Genomic DNA, 13,424 nt, shown 5'->3' with positions numbered 1-13,424 from the left:
GGATGATCAGTAGTGAGTTAACCAATTTTTTTTATTATTTTTTTTTTTTTTATTTTTAGCTGTGTGTTTCGCAACCCTGTCCAGGGATAATGATGGAGGCTATACTTTGACTTAAATAGCATTTGGAGTGTCACTATTCATCTCAGCAATCCCAGAAACTACGAATTTGGCACTAATATTGGTCGTGTTCAATCATTTTTATGTGTCACTTCTCTCAAGGTGTGTGAACTAGGAGTGGGTGAAACCATTGATACACAATATTACTGTCAATAAATTGAGATTATGCATCGAAAATTGTTGTTGTCAGAGTCAATTATACTTTGGAAACCGAAAAAGCGTAATTATTTTCTACGATAATGCACGCCCACAAGTTCCACGTGGATCCTAAATAAATGGAAGAATTGTAGTTTAAGGTTCTGGTTTATCCACCATACTAACCAAATTTGTCCCACACTGACTACCATTTCTTTAAACATTTGGATGCTTTTTTGGTAAATAAACGCTTTATCAATGAAGAAACTGTCTAAACGGTCTTTAAAGAATTTACTGACTACGGTGTTCTTTGAAAGTGGCATAAAAATATTTTATAGTTATGGGAGACGTGTATTGATACAGATGAAACATAGGTTTTATTTAGAAATGTATGTTTTGAAAATATATAATCAAACTATGTACTAAAACGGTCATTGCATATGGAACAACCGGGTATTTGTTGTTTCTGATGATTCTGTAAATAAGGGAATTTTAAGTTGATTCTTTTTTTTACAGGGACCATCGCCTAACCATCCTGGTGGCTTTCTGTCGTTCCCAGCACACACAGCTCTCAATTCGTTATTGTATCCAATAATCCGTCTAATATGGGTAGGAGATCCAGAGACCGAATTAAAAGTAGAGTTCTCTCCAGTAGAAAGTGAACCAGGCTGTGATATTCATCTTCTTAATCTACGATATTTAAATGCACCTATAGAGGGCGCTGGGCTTTTAATTCACAGACTTGAAGGAGACTGTTGTTATTCTCAGTTAGATTCATGCTCAAAGTTCAGCAATGGAAAGGTAAATGTTATTTTTCTTGTACTACTCCATCACCACTAACAGCAGGTTATGATCCTGGAGATCGGGATCCCATTACTAATGAAACTCACTTGGTTAGGATCCTATGTTAAGCTTTACATCCATGTAGTCTTGTTGCTGAAAAAAGAAACAGTTCTAAAACAACAATAAATAAATTGGTTACGTGAGAAAAAACGCAGAAAATAAACAATTCCTTACCATACATATCTATCTGGAAAATATAATATGAAAATATTTGTGCTAGTAGTAGTACGTAATATTTACTGATATAGTGCTACAGCATGATTTTTGTAGTAGTGGCAATTTGAATCTTTAAATTTTAATCAGCGAGATCAGTCTCACTAAAAATATTGTCTGAAAATTATCAGAATTGTTTTATATGAATATAAAAGAGTCTTATATCTATTAAACAACCTTAAAACAAAAAACACTTTTTAAAGTGCCAAAAATAAGATGATAACATAATTGCGAAAAGCATTGCTAAACATTTCAAGATTTTTAATGCCGTTTTTTTGAATTTTAATAACAGAAGCTTAGGCCATTGAATTGTTCATAGTTTATTAATGAAATTAATTTTGATCTACAAATTGAGTTTCAAAATTTTAGCAGTAACTTAATTTAGTGTTTTTCAGAGGTCAAAATCTTAGAAAAACAAAAGTACAAAGTACGTAATTTTGTAAGTTTATGATTATAGCAGTAACACTAGTGCTTTTCAGTGATTACTACAATCCTACAAACTAGTTCCACATTACATTTGTCTTCTAAGTAAGTTGTGGTACAGAGTGTATACAATAATAAGAAAAAAAATCAAAAGAAAAGTGGTTTGACTACAAATGGTTAAGATTTATTTTTAATATAATAATAATAGTAATAATAAACAGGTGACATTCTGAAGAGTAATAGAATTTCATTAAGTTACACAAAGCTATCGAGAAAGGTGTTAAGAATTGCCGAAATAATATATAATATGCAAAGTATAATTTAGGCACAGTAACTTAAGAATGAGCAGAGAACTCATTTTTAAAAAATGTTTTTAAAAAAGTTATGCTGTTATGTGACGTTGTATTTCGTAAGAGTATATATTTTTATTTGTTTTAGAAATGAAAAACATCAAGTTCAGGAATAGTCATGAATATCGCTAGAAAAATCATCAATATTATTATACCCTGGGAATGTATCTTTCAATTCCTGTATCACTCTGTCTAAAATACTTTTTTCATATATAACGCTAAGTATGAAATTCAGAGATGTGTACATTTTTGTGGTTATATGGAGTTCATTCTTGGAAAATTTCGTACAAAAAATAGTAAAATACGACGAACCTAAAAGTTTTTCGGCGTCAAGGTGTCCCAATGATAGAAGTCAAGTTCTGTTGTGATTGATTCACATTATCTTTTGTGAATGAATCATCGTGACAGAATCACTTTGCTATTTTTGTGTGATTCTGTACGATTGTTATTGACAGGTACAGAAAGACTAATCTTCGTTTCTTCAACAATGACATAAAAGCTTCTACATGCCTAAATGGTAAACGTTCACATCTTCGTCGCAAAAGATCAGGGTTCGATTCCTGGTGGGAGCTTATGTGGTTTGCACCCTTACGTTAAACCTATCCTTATTCAGCGTCTGTGGTCCAAAAACAACGAACAGAAACAAACCAAACCAAAAACAATGACATAAACAATGTCCTGAACTCCCCATTGCTGTAACGAAGTCCTGCATAATTTTAGTCACTTTTACGTCCTGCATAATTTTAATCACTCTCTTACGTATGCTTCGTGGTACCTTGCAGAGGTGTTATTACCTTAGTCATTGTTACTCTCCATACACCTAACATACTGCTAATACTGTTTACATTTGCTAGAATCAACCGCGCACCCACAATTTACCCTGTGAAAATTGGAGATGTCTCCCACTTTGCATCATTTGCTAGTATATTCAGAAATGAGTTATTGTAAGTAATGTTGACTTAATTCGTAGTATTTGCCAATGGAGTAAATCTTCTATAGGAGTAAATCTATGTATAAGGTGTATTGTATATATATATGAGGCATTTATAATGTATATAATTTAGACTTACAATGCCTTTAGAAACATCAGATGCAACACTAAAAATATTTTCTTTTCAGGTAACTGTCAGTGACCTGTTTCCTACTCTTTTTGAAACCACCATGAAAAATGCAACGCTTTCTTTTCTAAATGTAGATAAGACATTGGAAAAGAGTTCACCACTGCATATTCCACCAATGGAAATTAGTTCTGTTATTCTTCTTAGATAACACCAAATGTTAAAAATGTTACAGTTAACTGAACATACTATACGTATATTGACATAGTTTGCATTTCTGAAGAATGGGCCACAGAAGAAGAGAAGATGCTTATGTGTGTTTCTGGGTTTTGTATGTGTGTATATGTAAAAGAAATTTTACTTGCGCCAAAGAGTTTTACGTTTTTCTTTGTGTAAACGGGCAGGCTTCTGTTTATCTGTCAAAGAAGATGTATTATGAAATTAGTTGTGTGAAACTTGTATATTTACTTGTATTATTATGTATAGAAGGGGGAATACGTTAGTTCTATTTTGTTAAGGTTTTTTATGGGTGAGCAAGTTCCTGTTTGGTACAAAGTATAAATTTAGTCATTTTAAACTTATGGTAAGACTTTTTTTCTCTTTTGGTGAAGTTTTCAAGAAGACTTGGTGGAAATAATGGTGGGAATCATGCGGGGTTCAATTCATTCGAAATTAATTATGCAAATATACTCATTCAAATTTTGTTTAAAAATATTTGACACCTAATAGTAGATCTTGTTTTCCTGGTAATTTTTCAAGAAACTGTCCGATTTCAGTTAAGTTTTCTACAACTTAAGTAGAATGTGATTCATATTTGTTTAATTTTTCACGCATTCTCCTCACTACACTTAAAATACCATTTGAACAACCGTTATTATAAGCCAAAAAACGTATCAGTCTTGCTGTGTCCCGAATGTATTAAAGAATCCTTACGGATTCCAATATTTGCTGCATTACTGATAGCATTTTCAAAAGAAGAATATTTGGAAAGGGTATTTCTATTTTAGTTTAGTTTAGTTTTACGTTCTATGATTATAGATTGAAGCTAGTAAGGAAGACGGTGATGGTTAGATGGATGACAATGGTGGAATGACGAAAATGGGAGAATTCCTAGAAAACGCCTCACATACGGTGTTTGTGTATCACAAAACTCATTTAGCAAGAGCTGGGATCGAACCAGGGACCCCATGCATCAGATATGAGCACTCTACTACTGAGCCACTACCCCCTATCCACTTCCTATTTTCAACTCGAAATTATGCGAATAAAGTCTAATCTCTAGTAAACAAAACACACACTATGTTCTATAAACAGACGTGCGTTTTTAATAAATCCTCAGTAAAAGTATTTTATTTAAAATCAGGGAGAATTCACTCCCTCCCTTTTGGCCCATTTCAGCTCCAAGTAATAGAGAGAATTGAGAATTCTGACAAAGTTTCACGATTTTTTTTTCCGCGAAAGTTATCATTAGAACGATTCTTTTTAAAAGTCAAAGGAGTGTGACTTATGTGAAAACCTTGATAAATATATACATAATTTGTGTCAAATTCAAATCAGTTCTTTAAAAGTTACCACAGAACGCATTTTTTAAATCCCAGGAGGAATATATTGACTCTTTTGTTCTCGATTAACTTTAAATCCAAGTCGTGGGAATGGTTGTGAAAACTCAAACAATATGCGCAATATTACATCAGAATTACAGTTTTACGAAAGATATCGTGGATTTTATATCTTTAAATCGGTGTGGAGAGTCAATAATCCATCCTACATTAGGGGCCTAAATTCACCGCTCATTCTTGACATTATAATCCTAGTAATTAAGGACTATGGGAAAGTGTAATTTACATACGTAAGACGTGTGTGTGTCTGTCGTCAGATGTAATTGGCGCATTAAAAGGAATCCCCTAGAGCCACTAAATTTTGTACAGTACATAGATCTTCACTAGATCTAATCGCGTACGAATCCTTTCTTCGATTATCGGCCCGATAGGGAATTGGAGGTGTTAACTTTATGCAAAAATTATAAGTGAAAGTACGCATATGTACAGTGAATTATAGTGATTGCGTGTTAGGCAACCTAGCTGTTTTCCCTGTAGTCTTGGTTTTATACATTTCACATCTTTGAATTCCTTTGCATTAACCTCATTCTTCTCATGCCAAGAACGGACATATTTACATAGCGAAAACAACCTGAGAGGCTACAATATGTAAAATTATATTTTTTAATGTGTTAGGTTTAATAAATTTCTGTTAGGCTTAACCCCGTTAATCTTTTTCTTACTGAAAATGTTTTCAGTAAGGCAGCGAAAAATTCTATTATGCGGGCTATATGCTAAATTTGACTATGACTAATATACAGCATAACAGGAGCGAACAATGTTTTTATAAAAATCAAATTATTGATTTTGCTGATTTTTTCTTAGTTCTTTCGATATTGAACATATTTTAATTTGGTGGTATCTTCAATCGTGAAACAGTGATAGAATAAATTTTACTGATGATACTACTCTTCTGTATGAAAGCATAATTTTAATTTTACAACAACATGACTTTTTCTTGTTTTTCGCTGAACTATCCTCATTTATATTTCTGAATGAAAATTAGGCTAAAGATATAACAATGGAAATATATGAAGATATAATATAACAAAGAACATATATATAGACTATGTATTGAATATATAGCATGTTTCTCTCTGGTGACTTGACAGAATGAAGTCTTCAGGATGTCTACAGTAGTATAAAGTTCAATGGAAGAAAAATAAGTATCTTTAAACGGAGAACAATAGAATTTGAGGTAATAGTAGTTGGAACTCTTCAATACACATAAGAGATCAACAATAACGTTACTTGAAAATTATATGCATTTGGAGTACTTCCTTTTTCTTTCAAAAACGTGGTAAACTAGCCGTATAAACAGGCATAAGAGTGTTAATTTTGTTTTCTGGTATGGTAAAGAAAGTACTTTGACTTCGTTTCTACTTCGCACTCTTTAACTCAGATCTGTATCTGAAAATCTAGTGAGTAGTAGGCCTACACTTTTTTAAGGGTATGTAATAGAACAGCGATAATTACTGTGTTTATATCTCCGGTGGCTGTGCAAAGAGTGATAAGTCAAAAACGTTTTTGGAATCATTGAGTTGAAAGTTCAAGCATACGGATGATTTCTTCCAATGCCTCAGATTACACAAGTTCATAACTTGGATACAGGTTTGAATTATCCTCCTATGCACACACGTAGAGAATTTTTTTCTCTTTCCAGTGATACTTATCTATAAGTGACTGAAAAATGTAGTTTTGTGACTTAACACCCTTTGCACAAGTACCCAAGATATATCAAGAAGACTTCAGATATGGCTTTTAAAAATATTTTACACTGGAAATATAATAATGGTAATGATAAAGGTAGGAAGGAAGTTGGTCGGTTTAAAGGTATCGTTCAGTGTCCTAGTACAGTATAACTTGATGAAAATGTAATTAGAGTATAAATCAAAGTTCCGATCACAGAATAATTCGACCCTACCCTCCTGATTACGAGGAGAGAGTAAGAGTTGTTCACCTACGCCTGCTCAATTTTTCTTTTATGCAATATCTTACAAATGATATTGAGCAAAAGAGAAAGAATCATGTTGTTGTTTGCTGCTATTTTATGATGGAATTAAATGCACAGATAAAATCTTAATATGTGATTGGATTGTTGTGGAATAACCGTGCTGTTGAAACTTCTAGCATTTTACTTAACAAGAAAAGACAGCAACACTTGTTACATATATAGATTAATTACACTGTATACTAAATGTATTAAAAACCATAAATCAAAAAATTACACATTAATTTAAAGAAAAGTATGAAAATGTCAATAGAGTTGCATATTAATTGAGAGGAAAAAGATGAATTTGTCGATAACATTGAAGGTGTGTAACCTCAGTTGGTCTTCTGATTTCTGTACTGCACAAAAATGTTAGTGCTTTTAGTTTAACGATATTTCCAAAATAGTAAATATTGCTTGTTAGAGAAAAGATAGCATAATTGTGGCGTTCTGAATTTTCTCATGTAACTTAATCAATTATTCATCTTTCTAAAACATTAGATTAATTGTGGTTATTCGAATTTTTGAAGCTAGAACTGTCACCATTTTCACTGTTAATAATTATGAAGCTATTACTGCTTATGTTACTATACTTAAAGCAGTTATACTGCTTATGTTGTATAGTTCTTTTGTAAATACTCCGTCATATTGTCATCCCATAACCTTTACATCGAACTTAAAAATCTCCACAGCGGCAACTTACTCATATGTTTGTAGTAATACTTCGTACGAGCTAAAATGAAGAAATGAGCAGCTGAATGAATTTCCGAATAGATGTAAAATCAAATACCACTGCTAATAATAAGAGTGAAACTAATTGGCAATATTTGAAACCAGCAGGAAGTCACAGTAAAAAGTTGTGGTTGTTTTGATCTTCACTTGATAGCTTCCTGGCAGTACAGAGAAGCTCGTAGATACAGATGGGGGAGGGAGGACCCTCGGATAACTATGCAACTCAAATGTTTCTCACCATAGAAATGTTTTACATACACAAAATACAGATGAGGCAAGAATTTTGATAGATGCAGATAGGAATAACATAAATAAAATAAAGAATAATAACTTATTATTACAAAATTAAACAAGAAAAATCTAGTAAGTGTAGATATAAATTACCTATTGTAGAGGGAAAAAATGTTTTGTGGAAGTTAGTTTAGATGAAACAATTTACATTAATTTATTCCTACAAATAGTAATAACTTATCAATATTGTTGTAAATAATATCTTTTGCTTTTAATATTCTTCTTTTCTACTTGAATTCGAAAGTGAACGTATCAGTGTTTCATTTGCTTCTTGTTTCCGGACTTTACTTTTGCATTTTATTTTTCCTAATTGAAATAAATATTGAATTGTTTTGATGAGTTTCAGGGAAATGTTTAAGTTCCGTGAAATAAATAAAAGCTGATAGGTTAGTCTTTCTTCGTAATAGCATAGAAAGTTATAATTGTTGTAAACAGTAACCACTAATTAGTTAATCGTCCATATATTATGCTCAATAGTCACTAGTAATAACATAATTTTCGTGACGTTTATGTTATTAAATATAATATGTAAGAAATCATGAATTTTTGTCCAAAATGGTAGTATACTGAGAATAAAATTTCGGAAAACATTGTATTTCAGAAATAGAACTAGTATGTTACCAGAGAAAACTTAATGTCAATAGCTTATTATTTATTAACTTCATGTCTCTAGAGCTCATAAAGGGCTCTTGGTCGTTTTGCCAATTGAATAATGTGTGATTAAGACATCGGTTTCCATCGCAGCTGTTTCTGCTTTTAAGCTTAGAGTTCGATACCTTTCAACTCAGTAAAACCATATGCTAGATTAAATACTAAATATACTAAGCCATCCGTTGGGAAATTGAACTCGGGGTCAAGCGCACATTCAAGAACACGAATACCATTTGAGAATAATGTATAATATTGTATGATAGTTGAGAAACTATTCTTCCAGTATAACCGTTGTTTGAGAAAATTTTACTTTCGATAGAACTGTAACCTATTTGATGTTGACATTAGGATGCTGTTTGATTGGAACGATGCATAATATGTCCATTTTATCGTTTTCATCCATTTAGAATAGTAACAAGCTAGCGTAATGCCAAGTATAGTAATAATAACTTTATATTGAGTTGTCAACCCTGTTTTGTTGCAACGCACTTCTACTACTATTCATTTATTGGTTCGTAAAGTATAAGCAATGAAAATTGGACACCTAATGTATATAGTTGAACGCGTACCATTACTATGAAATTGTTTACCTTTGTGTTAAATAATTGTAACTTAATTTTTTTCTTCTCTCACTCCAGTGGAGTGGCGGGGAAATATAAACTACAAGTATGTAACATGATATAAATTATTTGGTCATGCTAGATTTGTATATGGCAGTTAAATTATTTGGTCATGCTAGATTTGTATATGGCAGTTAAATTATTTGGTCATACTAGATTTGTATATGGCAATGATATTTAAATGTTCAGAAGTAGGTTTCTGCGTGAGGTAGCATGAAGTTTCATTGTTCTTTATAAATTTTGTATTCAGTTCCAAAGATAAAATTATTTGATTAGGAAACTTACCAAGATCATTTATAATTATTGTTAAAAATCAGAGTTTTGTTCTGAGACATAGACAATTAGAAATGTAATTTTGGAAATAACATCGTACTCGTGGGTTTTCTCGGGGTACTCCCGTTTCCTCGTCCCAGCCAAGTGAACTTTGTGGTGGACAAACACCGTGTGCGTGGGTTTTCCCGGGGTTCTCCCGTTTCCTCCCACTTTCTTCATTCCACCAATTCACTCATTAATCATCAACACCGTCTCCTTTAGCCTAACCGGCATAACCGCGGGACGTAAAACTCAAAGATTTCATTTCATTTCCGTTTCCTCACACTTTCTCATTCCACCAATTCTTCCATCATCGTTCACTTGCCTTCATCGTCGTCTCCCTTTGCCTAATAGTCATAATCGTGGGACGTTGAACTGAAAGTTTTCATTTCATTTCATTTGTAATTTTGAAAGTATACATCTCAATACAGGAAAATTATGACATAAACGATTAAAAGATACTGTAAGCAGAAATAATACCTCGGAAGAAAATTGCACCAGAAAAATATGTTTTACTCGATAATAGTTAAGGCAAGTGCATTTTCTACAAATATGTGCTGTGCGTTTCTTTCCGCTCTAGGCCAAGAGTGCAGCTCGTAAGTATTGACAAATAATACAGCAGTTGGCCAGATATCAGCTCTGTTAGGGTCCGTAAGTACAGTGCGTTTCTAAAGTTCCCGAACTACAATTAAAAAAAAAATAATCAATTATAAATTCTTCACATTTCAATTATTGTAACATGAAAATATTTACATGTGACTACAGTTTGTTCTTACATGAGGATGAACAACAAAGTTTAACATTTAGAGATGATGTTGGAAATGTTTACCAACTGCCAGGCACAAGTTAACACGAGACATACTGGAAGCCACTTTGTGCAGTGTTGTGACCAAGATGTCGCTCACTGCTCTGGCTATATTTTCCTTTTGGTCCTGGGTTGTTTTTGTGCGCTATGTTCCTAAGATAGCCCCCAAATATAAGTGTGGAGGGTTTAAGTCTGGCGAGCGAGGAGACCACATGTTTTTCAATATAAGTTGATTCCCGAAGAAATGTCTGAACACCTCCGTTGACTCATTTGATGTATAGCTCAGTTTCATGCTGTTGAAACCAACAGTAACGTTTGTCTTCCTCAAGCAAAGCTAAAAATTGAATGATTATTTGAGTATACACTTCTCAGTCAACAGTCGTGTTGAAAAAAAAAAGTGGACCGATGTTGATTCTTCTTGAAATTGTGAACCATACTTCCACTTTCTTAGAATGAAGGGAAACTTCATGTACTATATGGGGATTTTCCGCATATCCGAATATTCTGACTATTCACGTATCCGTATAAATGGAATAATCTCCACACTGAAAAATGTGTTGTTCAGTTTGTTGACCACGTCGTTCTGCGTGAATTCGTTGAATCAGTGACAATAATTTATGCGTTTCTGCAAATCCAACAGGTACAGCTCCTAAATTACACTCACTCTGCGCTTCGAACTTCAAACATTTTGCATCCCTATGACAAGATGACAAAGATTTTCCTACCTTTTGTGGAAACTGCCTCAAAGACTTTCTTGGGGAGTTCTGCAATTTTTGACCACAAGAAAGTTTTGTGTGAAAATTGATGGTCGTCCCGTTCTTGACTTATTTGCAACGTTTCCTGTTTCGCGAAATCTTTTTACTAAGTCATACACTGTTGTTTTTCCAGGTGAACAAGTGTTGAGATATCTTTTATGAAAGATCTCTATATCTGTCAAGGTGTTAACATAACCTTTGAAGTATTACGGATTCACATGAGGCAATGTTTCTTTGCCGTAGAATATCTGACCGTTACACCGGTGTACAGTACGCAAGAGACTTGACATGCCCCCATAGAAAAGAATCCAGGGGTCAAGTCGAGCGACTTCGAAGATCTGTGAATAGGCCCTTCCCTTCCATGTAATTGTTTTGGATATAATTATTCAGAAAATTTTTCACATTACGAGCGTAATACGGCGGGCTCTCGTGTAGTTGGAACAGATATTCATGTTATACGGGTTACAGGTTCGTAATTTCCAGGTACTTTGTAACTGCAAGCCAATCACAGATCTAGGGTCAACACATTTAATTAGGGGCTGTTATGTTCATGTTCCACAACCGCGTGGAGATTTTCCTCACCACATATCCTGCAGTTATGCTGTGCGCTATATCTGACATATAAAAGGTGGCTTCGTCAGAAAATACTACACATGTAAAGAATTCATTGTCTTCATCAATACGTAACAGGATTTCAACAATAAACCCTTTCTTATAAGATTTGTCATCATTACCCTGAAATTTTTGAACAAGCTCTAGGCTCTGAACATTAACCTTTTATGTGCAACATCGTGTACAGTCGATTGCGGGATTTGAAGTTGTTTACTTAAACTTCTTACTGATTTGCGCGAACTTTGTTTGGCTCTTCGGATAACGTATGGACCTTTGGCGTGGGAGACTCGGGTTTGATTCCCCACGAAAGCTCATGGAGTTCTGTTCCCACGTTAAGCTGTAAGTCAACGTCTCATAAATTTAACTGCTGAAACTTGACTCAAATCGAAAATTGCGTGGACTTCGTTGATGAACTTCCCAAACAGCCTCCACTTTTCCCTTACTTACTGGTTTCTTGATCACTGCTTCAACCTTTCTCAACACAACCAGTTGCTTCCAAACAACATAATGACAATTTGGTAATTCCTGTCCGTACGGTTACCAAAATTTTCTCTGTACGGTTACGTAGACTTGAATTTAACAAATCCAAAGCACCACTTAGCTTTCTAACGCACAGTAAACAACGCTTTTTTTTCTTTCTTTTTTTTTTTTTTTTAATCAAACGCGAAGCGGAGTCGCGATTGCTCCGTGGTAAAGCGTTCACGTCTAGTGCGTAGGGTCACTGGTTCGATCCCAGCTCGCACCAAGTGAACTTCGTGATGAACAAACACCATGTGCATGGTTTTTTTCGGGGTTCTCCCGTTTCCTCCCATTTTCTTTATTCCACCATTTCATTCATTTCACATCATCACCGCCTCCTTTAGCCTGTAGGCATAATCGTGGGATGTAAAACTGAAAGATTTCATTTCATTTCATTTTTAAACGCAAAGCGTATGTGCCCTAGTAACGTTGCAATCTTCTGTCTTTTCTTCCACCCTCCTTGTCTGATGAAGCATTCAGCGAAATTACGTTACTCCATAATGCTTCTTGATTTCGTCACATCATCTACGTCGCTTCTTTTCTCTTGATATCCAATCTTGTCCTCCGATATTTTTTAGTGCTAGTATATTTGGCCTGCCATTTCAGTGCCTTTATTTCCACGATAATATCCGTCAATCTAATCTCTCTCTCTCTCATTGTAATCTATTTATTATTATTACTTATATATTAATTCTTTTTCTTTTTTCTTGATTAGGCGGTAAAAAATAGAAGGTAATTCTATTTCTACATAAATAAATTATGAACATAAAGATATCTGATAATAAGAATTACTGAACAAATGCTAAAAGTTTGTTTTTGTGCAGTTTCGTTGATGATATGAAATTCTATTTTGAAGAAAGACAGATTCATTGCGAAAATTTAGAATAGTTAATTATATAAAAGTAATGTAAAGTAGTAGCAGTAAGAAGAGAGAGAGATCAAAATAACCAGTGAATAGAATATATTTATTACAGAAAGCTTGTGCTTTTATTAGGTGCTACCACCGATTAAGTTTTCCAACAAATTCTTTGTGTACGTAATTTGTGTGTGCGTGACTTAACGTGTGAGTGTATTACAAATTGTCACCCAGTGCATATCATGAAATACTCCATCATTCGCATGATGTAAAAATATTATATGCATTACGGTATTAGTTGTTTTGTTGTGTGCAATTCATTAGATTGTTGACAACGGGATAGGGTCAATTGTGAATTTTCACGTGGGTTAAATTATTATTAAGTTTGTATATTTTATAAAAGGATGTTTGTGAGCGTGTGTGTTGTGTGTACTTAAGAAAGGGAACAGTGGTTCATGTAAATGAAAGTATTTCTAAGGGAAATCAATACTTTTATGTAATTGGATCAAATTTAATTACTAGAATAAAATCTTGTTGAAACAAA

At 33.6% G+C, this 13,424-nt stretch overlaps 1 protein-coding gene across 2 annotated transcripts in view; it reads left to right on the top strand.

Annotated features, from left to right (window-relative positions):
* Nucleotides 1-13,424, top strand: part of LOC145668286 (alpha-mannosidase 2-like) — a 100,903-nt gene extending 87,479 nt beyond the window's left edge. For both annotated transcript variants that reach the window (XM_081736007.1, XM_081736008.1), the window contains exons 20-21: nt 769-1,053; nt 3,201-13,424. In XM_081736007.1, the coding sequence (XP_081592133.1) occupies nt 769-1,053; nt 3,201-3,350 (435 nt within the window). In that variant the 3' untranslated portion in view covers nt 3,351-13,424. The remainder of the gene's footprint in view (nt 1-768; nt 1,054-3,200) is intronic.

Source organism: Thermobia domestica, chromosome 13, assembly GCF_964235325.1.
Source record: "Thermobia domestica chromosome 13, izTheDome1.hap1.1, whole genome shotgun sequence".
In the NCBI taxonomy this organism is placed as follows: domain Eukaryota; kingdom Metazoa; phylum Arthropoda; class Insecta; order Zygentoma; family Lepismatidae; genus Thermobia; species Thermobia domestica.
Note: the sequence above shows the minus strand (reverse complement) of the source record. Positions and strands in the feature narration are given on the sequence as shown.